At 47.0% G+C, this 19,242-nt stretch overlaps 2 protein-coding genes across 6 annotated transcripts in view; both read left to right on the plus strand.

Annotated features, from left to right (window-relative positions):
- Positions 1-19,242, plus strand: part of iqcb1 (IQ motif containing B1) — a 110,431-nt gene that overhangs the window by 44,354 nt on the left and 46,835 nt on the right. The gene's annotated exons all lie outside the window — the stretch shown is intronic.
- On the plus strand, positions 1,736-18,274 carry qki2 (QKI, KH domain containing, RNA binding 2). 5 transcript variants are annotated; one of them, XM_058067338.2, is made up of 9 exons: positions 1,736-2,267; positions 3,171-3,319; positions 5,904-6,020; positions 11,710-11,853; positions 13,450-13,537; positions 13,704-13,988; positions 14,233-14,256; positions 14,920-14,994; positions 16,308-18,274. In XM_058067338.2, the coding sequence occupies exons 1-9, from the start codon at positions 2,126-2,128 to the stop codon at positions 16,328-16,330; spliced, it is 1,047 nt and encodes a 348-aa protein (XP_057923321.1). In that variant the 5' UTR covers positions 1,736-2,125; the 3' UTR covers positions 16,331-18,274. The 5 variants fall into 5 exon arrangements, with proteins under 5 accessions (XP_057923321.1, XP_057923320.1, XP_057923322.1 ...); XM_058067337.2 differs by having other exon boundaries at positions 1,737-2,267; positions 14,917-14,994; XM_058067339.2 differs by lacking the exon at positions 14,233-14,256 and having other exon boundaries at positions 1,738-2,267; positions 14,917-14,994.

Below are 19,242 nucleotides of genomic sequence, written 5' to 3' on the forward strand. Positions count from 1 at the left end.
TGCTGCCATCATCCTGCATTTTACCGCCCCCTATTGGTGACTTCAGGTAAGACACGCAGACAACTGATAATAATCCTTCCCTTTAGCAGATCTCCAACAATTAGCCCCTCAAACATCCAACAGGCAGTGTTGATGCCCGCCTTTTGTCCTTTCTTAGACGTCACGATGATAAGCGCATCATCTCAAGGTTGACAACCTCTGAGCTGCACCGAGCGTCCACAAGAGGGCATCTGTCCATCATGGTGATGCAGCCTCTCTTTAATGACCTACACGTACCTGAGGTGTGAATGCTTGTCTTTTGATCTCAAATGCAGCAATTGAGTTGTAGAGTATATGCAACTTCATATTTGGGGAAAGTGATTGGGAGCTATAAATGATAGCTTCAAAGTAGAATATGTGCTCATGTGAAGGTGCAGCCAAGCATGAATGACATGTGCTTTGACATGACAGCAGGCCTTGCTGCTTGACCTTGGCTCAAAGGCCAGGCAACACATCTCACTTTACACCTCGCCTTGACTGAATAAATATGGCCCAGGGAAAGAAAAGCAGCAGAGGGAGGCCGTGACTGGTAGATGCGTGGCGAGCTGCTCAGAGGGGCATTGTTGGGAGCCATGAGAAGACAATGCACAGCCCCCACCCCGAATACTCGCCATACCAGCTGACCAGCCATTACCATGCTGCCCCGTCACAATCCCTGCTGCTGTCACACACATGTAGACAATATGCATGCCAGCCACCCTCTGTCATACCTTTATTCTTACTAAACACACCCACTAGTGGAGACGGCAGCTAGATGAAGTCAAGGCACGCATGGCCACACACATATTGTCTCACCTATGTATGTGCGAGAGATTTGCAGCAGGTTAACTTTAGACTCTAGCACCTATCTGTTCCTTCAGCACTGACATTCCAGCCAGTCAGCCAGCCAGCCAGCACACACTTCACAGCAGCTTACTAGTTCAGTATCCACCTTGTCACACCATCCCTGTAGAGGAAACACATCACCATCCCTCATCCTTTTCTTTCACACAATAAGTACTTTCCAGCCAACTCTTGTGGATATCTGCCTTGCTTGACATCTTCACAGTCTAACGGATTTAACTAAATGCTAACTAACTGCTAAATGACCACTGACTCATATGTTCCCATGCAGCAATAGAGCAATAGAGGTAGCTTGCCATCAAGATGATGTCATCATTGACCATTAGGCTTTAGAAGTACAAATCAACTTATTTCTCTGCCTTCTTTTTGTGTTTTTTTTTCAATGTCACAAACAAGATGGCGCTGTTGAGGGCAATGCTGTATGTGCTTTCATGCCAGGTTCCAGCAAGACCAGATCAACTGGCTAGATTTGGCACCGCTTGCCATTCTTTATTAGCGTTTCAAACTAACTATGAAAATATCTATTCATGCAGCAATATTTATATTACAATACACTACAGCTACCAATTAGGTAGCTGGCAAGACCTGTCACAGGTGCTAGCTATGCAGCTAGCTAGCTAACAAGACCAAGCAAACTTTAGCTGGTAATATACCATGTACCCCTCTATTGGGTGTATTTGGGTCAAGGGGACATCTGAGGTGAAGTAACAGGTGTGCATACCTCCACACCGCCGTGTATTGTTGTGAGTGAGAGGATGCGCGTACCCGACAGAGGCGGCCATAGGGCAGTGGAGGGCGGTGTCGCGGACGCGCCTCCAGCCAGCCCCTCAGCCGCTGGCGGTGACGCGCAGCGCGCTCTCTTCCCAGAGCCCCACTCGTGCTCAGCCACTACTGTAATCATATGATAGCAGCCCGTCCACCTCCCCACCGGACCAACTTCTTCCTTCTCCGCTTGTAGGAGACAACAGCGAACAGAGCTGCAACGACTAAGATATAAGCGCTAAAAAGGAACTTTTTGCCAAAGTTTAGTAGTAGAGTGGACGAGGAGGGGCTCGCATCATTCCGAACTGGGCTAGATTACAAGCCGCTTGAGAGACGCGCTCGGCGGAAGACTTTTTCCAAAAAGTTTTTTGGGGTTTGTTTTTTTTTTTTATTTAAATTCCATCAGGTCGCTTAGTGTGCTTGCGTGTGCGTGCGTGTGTGCGTGTGTGTGTGTGTGTGTGTGTGTGGACACTCCACAGCCATGGTCGGGGAGACGGAGGTGAAGGAGAGACCCAAGTCCAACCCGGACTACTTAATGCAGCTGATGAACGACCGGAAGGTGATGAGTTCACTGCCCAACTTCAGCGGCATCTTCACGCATCTGGAGCGGCTGCTGGATGAAGGTAAGCAGGCCTGGTGGGCCGAATGTGGGGGAATGTCACATGTGATGTCAAGTTTGGTGCTATTGCAGGCGTTATTTGTGTTTTTGTGTCATAGAGTCAGCCTTTTTGAGTGGGTCTGTGACACGCACACAGTGAGTGAGCTGCTGATGGGAACAAACAGACAGTTGTTAGTCTTTCCCAGTGAGCTAATGCGCAGGCTTATGGGAGTGATGCAGCCCATCCCTGCACAGGAACGACAAGCCTGTGCAGTGCGTTGGGTTGATTTAAAGCTTCAATAGGCCATAATATGACAGCCACCATGTCATGTGACCGCTGTCCTAGTCTGGCCAGGTCAGAGCAGATGACCTCTGTGGCCCACTTGCTCATTCTTCTAAACACACACCGTAGTGTGACGCCCCTGCCCGTAGTCTGAGTGTCCTGCCTGGCCTGAGTTATGTGGACAAGCGCCCAGACATGAGAGGCTCAGCGGTGCCAGCCACACAGACACACACACACACACACACACACACTTTTAGTCAAATTAGTCTAATTTGCTAGCATTTTATACTTGTCATTTTCCTGTGGCAGTTGTGTCTTTCTGAGGGGTGCTGGGTGATGCCATCGCTGCAGTGGAGGTCAAGGCCTGCTGGGGTCAGATGATACTGTGCCTGAAGGCACCGTGGTGTGTTATTATTGTCATCAGGCAGCCTAAGCAAACATGACATGGTTGGAATGGGGGCTCTCCTTCATCAAATGCTAACAACTAACATGTTTGGCCTCATAAGGTTGTAACATGTTGTCACCAGAGTCAAGTCTGTTAGCGACTGTCCACCCTGTAGCAATGGCGCAGACAGTCCATCAGCCCATCCCAGGGAAAGTTTTTGGCTCTGACGCGTGACCTAATATTGTCTTTTTGTCCTGCAGAGATCGGGCGGGTACGCAAGGACATGTACAACGACACGGTGAACGGCGGCATGTTTAATGGGCGAGACATGGAGGAGCTGCCTGAGGCCGTCGGTCCCGTGGCCCAGCTGCAGGAGAAGCTCTACGTGCCCGTCAAAGAGTACCCTGATGTGAGTGCATGGGTCCGCTGTGTGACCTTCGACCCCTCCCAACTGTTTACTTTTGCCTGTTGTCCCTTTTATCGTCTCTCTGCACCAAAGTCTGTTTGGCTTGACGTTATATTTGAAAGGAGACACACAGATTGCATAAAAGTACTTTCATTGTATTCAATGAAATGCTGTCTCTAGAGTTTTGACTGTATACCATGGGTGTGCAAAGCACACCCACTGAGAGACACACATTGAAAAAAGGGCTGTCTTGCACTTCATGCCATTTTTAGGCAAAAAGATGATATATTCCAATGCCCGTTAGCTTTATGTTATTAGCATCAACGCTTCAACGCTGGTGGTCTTACGGGACCAAAAATGGCTATTCAGCCCGACTTTGAACAAATGGGAATACAATGTTACACATAGTGAAAACACACAAGTGAGCTTTAAAAAGTTTTTATTTTCTCTACAATTGTCCTAAAAGTTACTTATTCATAGGTATAATAACAATAATAATATTGACTTTATATCTTTATATCTTTATATGCTTTGGGAGTGCTCGACATTATTCATCCACTCCTCAGCCACGCATATAATATTATAATATATATATTATAATATATAATATTCCATACCTACTCATGATATACATATTCAATAACTATTCTATACGGCATATACATATCCATCCATCAATTTTCCTCCGCTTATCCGGGTCACGCGGACAGCAATCTCAGTCTCAGAAGCCCAGACTTCCCAGTTCCCGGTCACCTCCTCCAGCTCCCCCGGGAGGACAGCAAGGTGTTCCCAGGCCAGCTGGGAGACATAAGTCCTAGGTCTGCCGCCCCTCCCGGATGACTGAGCTCCTCCCCGTATCTCTTAGGGTGAGTCCAGCTACCCTACGGAGGAAACTCAATTCAGCCGCTTGTATCTGCGATCTCGTTCTTTCGGTCACGAACCAAAGCTCATGACCATAGGGGGGGTGGAAACACAGATGCACCGGTCGGCCTTCCGGCTCAGCTCTCTGTATGACTGCAGACGCTGCGCCGATTTGTCTGTCGCCCACGCGCTCCCACCTTCCCTTACTCGTGAACAAGAACCCAAGATACTTGAACTCCTCCTGGGGCAGGACCTCATTCCCAACCCCGAGGGAGCACTCCACCCTTTTCTGACTGAGAACCATGACCTCTGATTTGGAGGTACTGAGTCTCACCCCAGAAGCTTCACACTCAGATGCAAATCATCTCAGTAAACGCTGAAGGTCGCAGCCTGAAGAGGCCATCAGGACCACATCATTTGCAAATAGCAGAGATAAGATCCTAAGGCCCCCGAACTGGACTCCCTCGAAGCCTTGGCTGCGCCTAGAAATGTAGAAAATTGTGAACAGAATCGGTGACAAAGGGCAGACTTGGCAGGGGCCAACGTTCACCTGGCATGTAGTAGTGTGCCACCAATCCTGTGAAAACCGCATTGGATCTCTTGTACCAGAGGTTCGACCAACGGTCATACCCTTCTCTCCAGCACCCTGGAATAGACTCTACACACCATATACATATTCCATAGCTAATATTCTATACCATTCTTTTCTATAGAGATATATAAATACTCTATAGCTATAGATGACATAAATAGTATATTGGATAGCTACGTAGCTATAGATGACATAGATTGCATATTGGATTGCTACATAGCTGTTGGTGACATAGATCGTATATTGAATAGCAACATAGCTGTAGATGACATAGATTGTATGTTGAATAGCTACATAGCTTTTGATTACATAGATCATATGTTGAATAGCTAAGTAGCTGTAGATGACATAGATAGTGTATTAAAAGCTACGTAGCAGTCGATGACATAGATAGTGTATTGAACAGCTACGTAGATGTAGATGACATAGATATTCCCCAGCCAATGTCTCTATGGTGCATTAAGTGTAAATATAAAGTGGAGTGCTTGGCTATGAAGCGCATCCAGCACATCCTCTCAGCCCATGCCAAGTACAGTTAAGTACTTCAATATGAGTTGTGTTGATCCAGATTGAAGGGCTCACATGATTTAGTATTTTTTTCTGTGTAAACAGTCCCCCCAGCATCACCCCCCAGCTGGCCAATCAGTGAATACAATGACAGGCTGTCCTCACTCACATGACAGCAGTCGAAGTGGGGGGGGGCACTAACATGGAGCGCTAACGCTTGAGATCAAGGTTAAATTTAGACATGCGCTTCCTCTATTAGTGTGTGTGTGTGTGTGTTGGTGTGAGTCAAAGGTCAATGTGAAGCGACCCAGGCCGGGCAAAAGAATAGTGGTGAGGAAAACACACTCACACAGATAGACACGCACGTAGACACACACATAGACACACACAGAGACACACTCACACACGTAGACACACACACACAGGCAGCTGTCTTGTTAATCAGTCAGTCTTAGTGACAGATAAGGTTAAGCGAGTGTGGCCAAGCACCCCATAATGATCTATTTCTGTCCCTCCCAGTAACACAAACACATCACAGCAGCGCCCCCCGATCCCAAATGGACCCAAGGCGTGTGATATGTGACCCGTTCTTCTTCTTCTTCTGTCTTCTGCCATCTTTGTCCCCAGTTTAACTTTGTCGGGAGGATCCTGGGCCCGCGAGGACTGACGGCCAAACAACTGGAAGCAGAGACAGGCTGCAAGATCATGGTGCGAGGGAAAGGATCCATGCGGGACAAGAAGAAGGTACGCCACGCCCACATCTTTCTTGGGTGGCGCTACATCTCTTGAAATAGGCAGTAGGAATGTCTGCCTGTCTTCTTTATTGCATTTTCTGAAATAAATTACTTTTTAAAGCAGCAGGAAGGCATTCAAGAAGGCTAGCTCGTCAATCAACATGCTAAATGCTACTATAACAATATGATGGCTTTTCTTGTTCGAAAGGAATCATTTGGTATCCCTTGTAGTAAGGAATAGTTCTGGCTGTTATTGACTTCTGACAACAGAATGTTTACAGATGGTAGGATGGATTTATAATGAAATGCGATTGCAGTGGAACCTTGGTTAGCATCATCCATTCCTTCCAGAACATCCCACTCTAACCAAAGTGGATATTAGGCAAATCATTCATTCATTCATTTTCTACCGCTTTTCCTCACGAGGGTCGCGGGGGTGCTGGAGCCTATCCCAGCTGTCTTTTGTCTTTGTGCGAGAGGCGGGGTACACCCTGGACTGGTTGCCAGCCAATCACAGGGCTTAGGCAAATCAATCGTTCCCAAAAAAAAGACCTAAATGTAATTCATCCCTTCAAGGAAGCCAAAACATGTTTTTAAAGTTGTACAGTTGTAGTTTACCAAGCAATAGTCAAATGGAAATGCATAGACAAATAAACAGTGAAGTTACTTTCACTGTCACTGAAGACTTTAAAAAGAGGAAGGTGGCAGCGGCTGATCTTGCCGCCACATGTGTCTTTGGGAAGCTTGAATGTTCCTTTATCATTTTCATTGCTCTGCATCGTTTATGCGTGTAAAACTAGAACATTTCTCTATCATGAAGGTTGATGACATGATAGACAGGTGATGTTTAGCTAGCTAATAGCATGCTAATTGTTGGGCAGTTGTTTGGACAGGAAGGTGAGGGTGAGGATGGCCAGCAGGGTGAGGGTGGCCAGGAGGGTGAGGCTGGCCAGGAGGTGAGGGTGGCCAGGAGGGTAAGAGTGATGATGGCCAGGAAGGTGATGGTGGCTGTGAGGGTGAAGATAGCCAGGAGGGTGAGAGTGATTATGGCCAGGAAGGTGAGGGTGGCCAGGAGAGTGAGGGTGAAGTTGGCCAGGAAGGTGAGAGTGATGATTGCCTGGAAGGTGAGGGTGGCTGTGAGGGTGAAGATAGCCAGGAGGGTGAGAGTGGTGATGGTGGCCAGGAGGGTGAGAGTGATGATGGCCAGGAAGGTGAGGGTGGCTGTGAGGGTGAAGATAGCCAGGAGGGTGAGAGTGATGATGGCCAGGAAGGTGAGGGTGGCCAGGAGGGTGAGGATGGCCAGGAAGGTGAGGGTGGCCAGCAGGGTGAGGATGGCTAGGAGGGTGAGAGTGATGATGGCCAGGAAGGTGAGGGTGAGGATAGCCAGGAAGGTGAGAGTGATGATGGCCAGGAAGGTGAGGTTGATGATACCCAGGAAGGCGAGGGTGGCCGTGAGGGTGAGGATGGCCAGGAGGGTGAGAGTGATGCTGGCCAGGAAGGTGAGGGTGGCCAGGAGGGTGAGGATGGCCAGGAAGGTGAGGGTGGCCAGCAGGGTGAGGATGGCTAGGAGGGTGAGAGTGATGATGGCCAGGAAGGTGAGGGTGAGGATAGCCAGGAAGGTGAGAGTGATGATGGCCAGGAAGGTGAGGTTGATGATACCCAGGAAGGCGAGGGTGGCCGTGAGGGTGAGGATGGCCAGGAGGGTGAGAGTGATGCTGGCCAGGAAGGTGAGGGTGGCCAGGAGGGTGAGGGTGATGATGGCCAGGAAGGTGAGGGTGGCCAGCAGGAGGGTGAGGGTAATAATGTCTTTATGTTGTCTTCATTTTCTTCATTGATGGTTATGTGGGGTTGTCAAATGTGAAACGTTCACTTGTCCATTCTCAAAACAAATTGTCTATAAAAAATTGTGTAAACCTTTTTGGGTGTCTGGAATGGATGAAGCAGAAATGCATTATTTTCCATGGGAACATTTGCTTTGGTTAGAGTTCGTCTTGGTTTGGTGGACTTTCTGGAACGGATTCATGACATTAACCAAGGCTGCACAGTGTAAGAAATCAGTTGCTTATTAAAGTAGCAATAAGGGAAAGTTTGGCTCCAGGATTAACGTGTTGATTTTCTTTGAGTTATTAGCTTAGCCAGTGAATGCTAACAAAACATCTTGTTAAAGTATCACCCAGAAATAGTTTTAGTGACTAGACCGTATCTGGGTCTAAATGCTAACACAAACACGACGCGGCTGCAGGAAAGTTTGTCTTTATTATAGTATTTCCTGAAATCAATTCTAAAAAGTCACATTAAAGTAACACTAGGGAACAGTTTTGACTGCAGGACTCCCTCACAGAGTTGTGAAATTCCCTATGATTGTTAGCTAATTGGAGCAAAAGTATTCTGTTCTAAATGCTAAGAAAACAGGTATATGCTCCTGCTACTGGTTAGGAATGTTTCTTTGAATTTACTTAGTGACAGGGATTGCTTATTGAAGTCGAACTAAGGCACACAGTAATTGGCTGCAGAGCTCACCCCAGTGTTGCAAAGTGTTATTTAGCTTCAGAAACAATGGATACTAAGTCTGTGCTTTTGTCGATGTATTGTCACATTGACTTCCATGAATCACTGTTTAAAGGAGCACCATCCGCGTACATTTTAGTGTACATACACACTCCAGATTGTGTCCAGGCTGGGAGGTGGCTAAAGCAATAGCAGTAACAGTATTAGCATTGTAACAACTGTCCATGTCATTTCAAAGGCTTAAATCTCATATGTTTGTCCTTTAAGGGTAGCATTAAAGCGACAAGTGAGGACTTAGAGGGCTAAGGGTGTCTCTATAGATGATACACAGGACTCACAGCCTGGCTTTTCAAGTTCACATTCATCTCCAGCCAGCGGGGTTTGTACTTCCTGTTTTCAGCACCATCTAACAGGAAGCCTTTTTTACAATGTCAACGACTTCGTCTACTACTGGACATTTCACAGAGAAAATGACCATCTATCTATCCGTCTATCCGTCTATCCATCTATCCATCTATCCATCTATCCATCTATCCGTCTATCCATCCACCCATCCACCCAAGTGGGGAAAATGCACGTCTTTGTAATGACTTAAAAAAAAAACTATGTGTGAGGCCATGAATGCATCCTGGCTGAGTTCTGACTGCTGATTGGATGTGCATGAGGATGAGCCGACAGGATGCTATTCAGTTCTCTCAAAAATAAATGAGAGATCAATTAAAAAAGAGCAGCATGGGAACTTGTTCACGCCAGACTAAACAAATCAGGTAAGTTTACAGTGATTGACACCTACATTTATCTAAGTTTATCTCCAATACTAGCAAGAGTACTCCATCAACTGGTCCTTTTTTATCTGAACTACTTTGATACCCCAAAATTCCTTCCATATTTTCCTGCCCGCCAAAAGGGTGGGAGACTCCTAATTGGCTCAGCATGTGATCTCATCCCAACCATTGGTGGCCAGCTAAAAGAAACAGGCTGTCAATCGACAAAGATGAAAAGGTGATAGCATGATAACCCCACAGGTTGGCATCCCTTACACATGCACACTCACTGTACTTCTGTTTCTTCGAGAAGAAATGTTTTGTGGCTCCAGGCTTCTTTTTCACCTCCTTTTTTTTCACCACCTCCACAATCTCCATTGTTATGGACTGTTGACCCCAAGTACTTAAAATTCGCCACCTTCTGTATCTTTTCTCCCTGTAACCTCACTCTTCCACTTGGGTCCCTCTCATTCACACAAATATACTCCATCTTGCTGTTCATTCCTCTCCTTTCCAGGGCAAACATCCACTCTTCTAGCATCTCCTCCACTTGTTCCCTACTCTCACTACAAATCCCAATGTCATCTGCAAACATCATAGTCCATGGAGATTCTTGTCTAACCTCATCTGTCAGCCTGTCCATCACCATAGCAAACAAGAAGGGGCTCAGAGCTGATCCCTGATGCAGTCCCACCTCCACCTTGAACTCTTCTGTCACACCTTACCACTGTCTTCCAGTCCTCATACATGTCCTGCACCACTTGAACATACTTCTCTGTCACTCCAGACTTCCTCATACAATACCACAGTTCCTCTCTAGGCACCCTGTCATAGGCTTTCTCCAGATCTACAAAGACACAATGCAGCTCCCTCTGACCTTCTCTGTACTTCTCTATGAACATTATTTAAGCAAATACTGCATCTTTGACATGAAACCATACTGCTGCTCACAGATGCTGACTTCTGCCCTTAGTCTAGCTTCAAGTACTCTTTCCCATAACTTCATTAGCTTTATACGTCTGTAGTGGCCACAGCTCTGCACATCACCCTTGTTCTTGAAAATGGGCACCAACACACTTCTGCTCAATTCCTGAGGCATCTTCTCACTACCTAAGATCCTATTGAACAACCCAGTCAGGAAGTCTACCTCTCCTAGGCACTTCCATACCTCCACAGGTATACCAATACCAAGTGCCTTCCCACTCTTCATTCTTTTTAATGCTCTTCTCACTTCCTCTTTACCAATCTTTGCTACTTCCTGGTCCACAGCAGACACCTCTTCTACTCTTCCTTCTCCGTACTGTGTGTACTGTGTGTATGTATGATGTATGTATGTGTGTGTGTCTGTGTTCGTGTATGTACCAGGAACAATGTGTTTCCATTTAGTGTGTTCTTGTCCCGCTGTTGTGTCCATCTGTCTTTCCTGCGTCTCCCCTGGTGTCTCCTCCTGTTGGACAGACTGGTCTCCAGCTTTCCAAACGGCAGGTGGAGCAAGTCCAGCATTCCATCCCAACGCCCCCCCAGCACCTCTAACCCCATCCTCCCTCCCTCTTTCTCTGTCTTTCTGTGTGTGGAACATTCCCTACCCCGCACGCCCTGAGAGGGAGACACACACAGAGACAGAGAGGAAGGAAAACAGAGACCCAGTGGGGGGCAGTGGGAGGAGGGCGAGAGAAAGATGTTGACTTTTAGTGCTCTCCATAACGATACATCTCACTTGACAAAACATTCACAGACGAGGCCTCCCCACCCCAACATGTGTCCACCCAGACATTGGACGGTTTCATAAGTTGACTCTCAGCTAGCATCAAACGTTCCTTACTTGTGAAGAAAGGAGAGAAGCATAAACCATAAAAGCAACGCTCGCAGTTGAGACAGCAGCGCTGTTCAAGATGGCACTTTAAGTGATGATGATGATGATGGCTGGGTGTTTTGGAGAGATGAGGAAGAGTATGACAGGTCTGACACATTCTGAGCCTGGTGACATGGTGACCACAAACGCTGACTCCTACTGATCATTTACATAGTAACCTGACAACGTTACACGGTATTAAAAAAAACATTTTGTTCTTCTTGTGACAAGATGCTTGCGCAGTAGTTCAGCTTTTGCACCAACAAGTCACATGTCACATGACCCCACCATGACATCCAAATGGTAGAAAGGTCAGATGAGTTCTGATTGTAGCACTGGACCAGAGAGAAGCAGGAAGTCTTTTGCAACAACTGTGACTTGTCAGCAAGTTGCGGGAAAGTTTCACGATTTAGACCAAAAAGAAAGAATGAGAGTACCAAACCCAGAGGAACACCAAGGTTATTGTATCGGTTTCATAACGACCCCGGAGTCACATTACACGACCTTGAGGCTTGTGTAGGTGTGTGCGGAATGGGAAGACTCTGTCAACCTTGTTGTGCCTTGTTGTGCTCCAGGAAGAGATGAACCGAGGCAAGCCCAACTGGGAGCACCTGAGCGAGGACCTCCACGTCCTGATAACTGTGGAGGACACGCACAACCGGGCCAAGATCAAGCTGCAGCGGGCCATCACAGAGGTCAAGAAACTCCTCGTCCCCGCCGTGAGTATCACAGCATGTGGATGGGACCGATGGAAGACAGGAAAAAAAGACTGTGTGACTGGATGAGAGTTCAGCGTTTTGGTATGCATGGAAGGGGGAAGGGGATTGTCAGCCCAAAAGTAAGTTTGTGTGTGTGTGTGTGTGTGTAAGGGGTTAGGGTAATTAGGGAACACGCATAAAGGGGTTTCCATGGTAACCCTGGGTTGTTTGAAAGGCTGAGGGAATGAATGGAGAGTCTGTTCACTCGTCCTCCCCACTCCATCACTCCTTTCACTCGTTCACAACTCACTTCATTCCCAGCTACTGGCTACAATATTCCTTTTTTCTCAACACACAAGAGGACATTTTGATTGGACTCCTCGGCATTTCTCACATTCTCCGACACCACCTACATCCCCGCCCCCCTGCCGTTCACATGTGCGCGTAGCCGTGCACCGGCGTGATGAACACATTTACACACACATATTGTGCAATTCCAAGACTCTTTTCCCTTGGCATTATTTGCTACAATGGGGACAGAGTGAAAAGACGGCAGGGGGGGAATTCTATGGCTCGGTAGTCCAAAAGGTTAAGGGTGGAAGACGTGTACGTTCAGGAGCCCTGAGCACCTGTTCATTCTATGTTGGTGCACATGTGCAAAGGGCACGGCTAATGATACGTGTTAGCTTAACCCCAACCTCTTTGATTTGAAACAGTAAATCAGTCCAGACTCTCAACGAGCGGAAACCTAAGGCTAAGGCGCAACCAGCATGTTGGACACTGAATACAGACGTGGCGGTGGTGGCGTTGGTGCCGTCTCATCGTCCCCGACAACACCACCACTTGCAGAACAAATGTACGCTATCTATGCTAGGCTAGTAGTTTTAAAACCTAAACCAGCTCAGTAGTCTAACTTGCTGCTAATATTGTGCATATCTCCTCGTGGCCTCTTTTGTTAGCGTACCTTTTCCGGATATGGCTTTCTTCAAGCCTTCAATTGGCTGAAATAGCTAGGCAAATGTTTTGTACGTTAAAGATGCCAACTAAGCTATCTGAAAACAACATTGACATCTTAGCTCTGTGTTATAGTGGACAACGAAAATGACTGTAATATAGTACTAATTAATTTACCTCAGAGATGGATGGATGGATGGATGGATGGATGGGTGGGTGGATGATGAATGCATGGACAGCGTGGGTGGGTGGGTGGATGGATAAATGGATGGATGCATAGATGGGTGGATTTGGATGGATGCATGAATGGATGATGGATGGATGGATGGATGGATGCATGGATGGATGGATGGATGTGTGGATGGATGGATGCTTATGAGTCTATATTGTCAATTGCTTTGATTTGCCCCCAATTGCTGATATCACTGTAAATCAATTGACCGAAATGAGCTCATTTTCCAATACCAAGGAGTTAAAAGTTATTAATATAAGTATTTTGAATTCTTCAAATTACTTGAAAAACATCAGAAATAAGAAGTTTTTTTTGTATTTTTTTAACATTTCCATTTTTGAAATCCCTGTCAACATATTTAAAAGTCTACCTGTCTGTATATAAAACATATACTGTATGTTCGTATACCAACATAATACTTTTTTGTGTAGGCTGAAGGCGAGGACAACTTGAAGAAAATGCAGTTGATGGAGTTGGCCATCCTCAATGGAACCTACAGAGACGCCAATGTCAAGACACGTAAGGATGACACGGGGGCTGGGGGGTGACTTTGCACAGGCGGCCACTGTATGCACAAACAATGCCTCTGTCCCTGGTAAAATAGAGTGTCTGTCCCTCCTCGTCCGCTGGCTATTGTGTGGGCGTGTCCAGACACAAACGTTGTCTGTCTGTGTGTGTCTCACAGCCACCGCTGGCTTCCCACTGGCCACCCCACAGGCCCCTCGCATCATCACCGGTCCGACGCCGGTACTGCCGCCCACCTTGCGCAACCCAGCCCCTGTGACCACGCCCACTATCATGCCCCTAATTCGCCAGATCCAGAGCTCTGCCCTGGTGCCGGGCGCCAACCCGCACCCTGCTCTGGTGCAGCAAGGACCCGAGTCGGGGATCATCTACACGCCCTACGAATATCCCTACACACTCACGCCCTCCATTTTGGAATACCCCATCGACTCGACTGGAGTATTAGGTAAATACACGCAACACGTCATCACCTTCCTACATGGACAATGGATGTATTAGGAGACCTGGATACTCGGCTCCCATCTTTTAAAGTCTACTGGATGGCTCATGGCCTTCCCTTGGATAAACAGCCCATGACGTCTGTAAAGCTGACGTTCAGGTTAGCTTTTTGCGAGTGGGTTTATCCAGCTCTCGTAATGCATCCTGCAGCATGTGACCCCGCACGCTGAGGCTCATCCTTGGGCTAATAGTCCCTTCGTCCTGTGTTTTCGCAGGTATGGCTTTCCCAACCAAAGGCTAAGCGATTAGCTATCCATCTTAGCACACAAGGACTGGCTTGCAGAGAACCCCCCCCCCCTTTCCCCAGCACAACACCCCCTCACCCCCACCCCCCATCCTTTCTGAATACTGGGCAAAGCGCTCAAAGCTCTCTCACAATTCAGGACGACAGATTCTTTGCGCTGGAGTCGAGTGTCCATGGCTTCCGTTTGCTTTCCCGATGTTGTATTAGCAGACTAGCGTGGTGGTGTGACGCCTTCATTAACCCTTTTCTTTGTTTCAACATGTGAGATAGTTCCACTTGTAATTTTAACACCTTTTTCAGCCAACCTTTAGATGTTTTAGTGCCGCGGTTTGTGATTTCATCTTACAAGTTTTGATTTTGCTAAGCTATCAGTCATGCTTTAGTTACGTGAACGTAGCACGTTGGTACGTCTGTCCTCTAGAGAACAGAAGACCGCGACGCAACAAGATTGGGTCCTCTTTGGACGCGCTGATGTTTGACTTTAACTTTCACCCCCCACCCCCCACCCCAACCCCGCCTTACTACCCCGCAGCCACAGTTTGCTCCTGGCCTCAGCCGTGTTGGACTGTGTGATGTCTTTCTGATGAGTAACCTTCTGTGTTCTGTTTTGGCAACGTCATGGCGCTGTTAGCAGGTGCCATGACCACTAAGGTACGCCGCCACGACAAGAGAATCCATCCTTACCAAAGGGTAGTGACCACAGACAGAGGTTAGTTAGCTCACCAGACACTTTATGTGTGTGTGTGTGTGTGTGTGCAGACTAAGGGACCAGTTTACGTGTGTGTTAACACGGCATGCCGAAAGAGAAGTATCGCACTCGGCGTTAAATGTGAAATCAGTGTTTTGTTGTTTGGGGGAGGAGCCATGTCGTCGGGGGTTGGATAAACCGGGGGGGCGCTCTCAATGATTCTTTATGTGATTCCAATCCTTGTGACTTGTGGACTCCTCGCTCAGAAGTAGTTTTCTTGAAAGGTTGTTTTCCTGTAGGAACTTTCATTTCTGCCCATTCCAGCAGTTGGTCCCACTTCCCGCCCGACAACGCCATGCCACTTAAAATGCGATTAAAAAAACAGCGTGTGATAACTACTGAAGTCTTCTGTATGAAATAGTGTTTATGGTCTTCTATCAGCGGCCACTGGACTTTATTGTTGGGACTGTTTACATCCACTTTCATATATTTCCTAGCCAGAGTGGTGCTGTTGCCATGTTTTTAGCTGCAAAACAACATTTGTATATAAGTATGCTCATACCAAGCTAATGGAACAAAATAGTTTGTTTTGGGTTTTTTTAGTTTGTACATTTTTATTTTTACAATATGCTTTTTATAGATTACGTGTCTCCATGTATTGCGAGTGTTTAGCTCCTAGTGTTCCTGGAAGGCGCTGTTGTTGCTCTTTTGTGTGTTTGTGTGTTCTTTTTGAACTCTCAATGCAATAGAAATGGTTTAGCTAGATGCAATATTGTATGTGTGTGAGCAGTGGTGCTCCTGTTGTACATAATGGACAACAAAACACTAAAAGGCAATAAAGACCAGGAAAAAAGACATCTCCAAAGACAACCTAAAGACTCCAAATTCTTCTAGTTGGATTGTCTATTTCTAAAACAAGCATCTTTTAACCTCTCGTGGCACCTCTCTGCTTACAGTAGCCCTCCGCCGCTCTCCTAATACGTAAAGGGTAGTCCGTAGGAGGCCTGGGGTCATGCTCTCACCCACATGAAACCATGCTATCTCCTCCTGTCTCATGGTTTCGCTGTCTTGTCTGCTGGACGTAGCCCAGCTAGCATGAGTAGCGTCACGGTAGACGCGGCCGTGCTGCGACGGGATGGGCGCTGCCGCCGACCACCCGCCGCAGCTTGACCCGCGATAGGATCTGTCTTGTTGTCATCCTGACGCCACTAGCCGACACTAATCTCTCTTCTATCTTTTTGTTGTTCTTTTCCTTTTCATGTCCCCTTCTGTGTTTGCCCTCGTCACTTGGCCTCCTTTCCTGGTCCGTCTCGTTCGTGTCCGTCTAACTCTAGCTGCCACGGCAACTAACCCATGACCCCCTGACCTTCTGACCTTTCCACCCACTGATGACCCCACCCATCTCCGCCCTGCTGGCACGCTCACCGGCCAAGCGCCCCCTCCCTCCTTACCTGCCGGCTCAGCCAACCAGAGGCCGGCGCTGGGAGCGACGCAACTGCTTCTGTCTAACCAGCGGACGGCAGCTACGGCGGCCATAACCCGGCGGGGACCGCGCCCATGGACGAGCCCCCACCTTTAGCCAACGTGCCTTCCTCTCACATTGTACTGGCAGCGGGGGGCGCTGTCCCTCCTGAGTCCATCGGCAATAATTGCTACTAAAGATCACTCATCCTGCACACTATCTCAGCATATCACAGATCATAGCAACCTTCTCCCATGCCGCTACATCCAGGGTGTCCAAAGTATTTCCAATGGCCGTAAAAGGACCTTCATTAATATGATTCATGATGGCAGTGCTGTCACGTGATTTGGAATCAAATGAATTAGAATTAATTTTCCTGAAATATTATTTTGAAATCTACATATAAATATATACACACGCATCTACATGTGCCATGAGCAAACATTTGGGGGGTTTGGATCATTTTCTGATGGTTTAAGTGCATCAAGATTTAATCAGATTAATCATGGTGAAGGATTAATTGGCATGACTTTTGAGATGTTCATCTTCATGAGATGTTCATCTTCATTCATTCAAAACTAAGATGAGCTGGCTTCCTTCAGGTTCTCCACAAATGTTTGGACACCCTCGATGAAAATGTATTGGAATGGATGCAAACAGAGAGGAGTACGAAGATTACGGGTGGTCCTCGGTATACGTTCCAAGGTTCTCAACATGGTCTGAGAGTTAATTTTGGTCCCAGACACGATAGCAGCTGGAGAACTAGTTCCAGTGGAAGAATACGCAACATGCAGTTCAAGCACAGCTACACTCTCAATCAAAACAACACCAGCAACCTGAAGTGTACTCTTCGTCCTTGAGCTTGTTAAAGGATCTGCTGCTATGAAAGTGACAGTAATAACTAAGCAGTGTAGTAGAAATGCGTCTGTATTGATGTCCTTCATACGCTCTGTTCAGTGTGAGATGTGAGGCTGATTTAGGTTGCGACTGGCCGTGGTAGGACAGGGCGTTCCCGAGGACCACCTGTAGAAGGACTTTCTCGTGTCCTTCAAGGCCCGGGAACCATCCTCCTTTTCCTTAGGAAGAGTGCCTTACTTGTGCTAGCTTGGAGTGTCAAGTCAAACACCAAAGCACATCGTCTCTCAGTGGGAAAAAATGTGAAATCCAAAAAAGGCAAAAGGGTTTAAATGCCAGCGCCTGTTTGACGTGAAAAAGTGCCTTTTTTCCCTGTGTGCTGACTTCTTCAACCCAGTGGACTGTAAGTGCCAACAGTATGAATAAAGCAGGCCACACTGATCCATAACGCCTTTTATCCATGTGTGAGGGTGGAACACTGTTCTATTGTGTGTGTGTGTGTGTGTGTTTGTTGTGACTTGCATTGTGTACCCCACGTGCAACAGCAGCCTGCCAGAGGCCTTGCCAAAACAAAACATCGTGGAGTATGTTAACACCTGTAACCACTTTCTCATGTATTTTTATATTCTATTTTCTACATGACAATAACAGGAAATGACTTTCACAGACGATGCCTTACTATGGGATGTATGTATACTTGTACACTATATACATGAACATCACACTGGAGATGTTTTCTGTGTGAACTGGAGCCTCCGGAGATGAGCGCCACTTGCCTCCTTTGCCTTTTTTTGTACACCAGTGTGGCAATTAACAATGTAGTTGCTCATTGCGGCAGCGTAGCCCGCACTAAACCTCTTGAATTGTACGCGTCTCTGCTGTGGGTTTTCTTGAACAGTACACGTCAAAGTCAGTTGGAATGATGACCTTTTCACTTGGAATAACTGTACTGGAAGCGGCGCACCATTAAACTCAATAAACTAACCAACTTTGTTGCTTTTTCACTTAATTATGCAAATCAGCTTCCTTTCTGCATACTAATCAGCCAACAGCAACAACAAAGGCCTTTCACACACACACACAAAGACACCAATACAGGGAAAAGTGGTGTAGCGTCTCTATCCATCCTTTCACCTTCTGGAGAAGGCCATCACATGTATTTACCCAAGAAGAGACAACTCACCATGGTCCCTCTGAAGCATGCACAAGGGTGCCAGGTTCAGAGGTCTAAATGTCCAGGGACTACAAAGGAAATTGATGGTGCAAGCCCTTAAACATCTGCAAAGGATCACTTTTGGACAGCCAGAGGACTTGAGCTGTGACTTTTTTTGCGTTTAGTCTTTGGGGTGCATGAAGGGTGTGTCCTGTCCCCTAGTCTCAGCTGCAGTGGAGAAGGGATGATGTTCATATGGCCAGCAGTGGGGCGGGGGGGTCACTGCCCAATAGCAAAAATGCAGCTCAGGTCATTCAAGGTCAGCAAGGACAGCCTTCAATGCTTTGGGTTCATAGAATCCACTGTCTGTCTGTCCGTCCGTTTATCAAAGTAGCTATCATTTAGTTGCTATTTACTTCTGGGGTTGGCCGTTCTCCTGTTAGCTCTGTTAGCATTAGCTGGCTAACGTTAAGGCTGTTGACAGTGTAACGTTCACATTGGCTTTAAACGGTTAAGTAAGTAAGGCTTGGGAACTTGTGGAGAATTGGATGCACTTCTAAATGGTATTGGGACCTTTAAGTGAGTGTGGGGGGGGGTCATGTTGACAATGATATTGTAATGGCGGCTGAATATCAGGATGGCTGTATTAAGTTGGCCATTTATTGTAACAGCAGCATACAGCACTTCCTGTCTTGCACACTGACTCTCGTCACGGCATGAACACTCCTCAACACTTCCTCCATCTCTTATTCTAGCCTTTTTCCTCCAAACGCTTTGCTCTAACCAGCATGCTGAACCT

Source organism: Doryrhamphus excisus, linkage group LG2, assembly GCF_037039965.1.
Source record: "Doryrhamphus excisus strain RoL-2023G ecotype Guam linkage group LG2, RoL_Dexc_Guam_v1.1, whole genome shotgun sequence".
NCBI lineage: Eukaryota > Metazoa > Chordata > Actinopteri > Syngnathiformes > Syngnathidae > Doryrhamphus > Doryrhamphus excisus.

Excerpts from the sequence above, each read along its gene's own strand:
- qki2 (XM_058067337.2), top strand. The coding sequence starts at position 2,126 with ATGGTCGGGGAGACGGAGGTGAAGGAGAGACCCAAGTCCAACCCGGAC. Across the intron at positions 2,268-3,170 it reads GGAGCGGCTGCTGGATGAAG|AGATCGGGCGGGTACGCAAG; the intron begins GTAAGCAGGCCT and ends TTTGTCCTGCAG. Across the intron at positions 3,320-5,903 it reads CCGTCAAAGAGTACCCTGAT|TTTAACTTTGTCGGGAGGAT; the intron begins GTGAGTGCATGG and ends CTTTGTCCCCAG.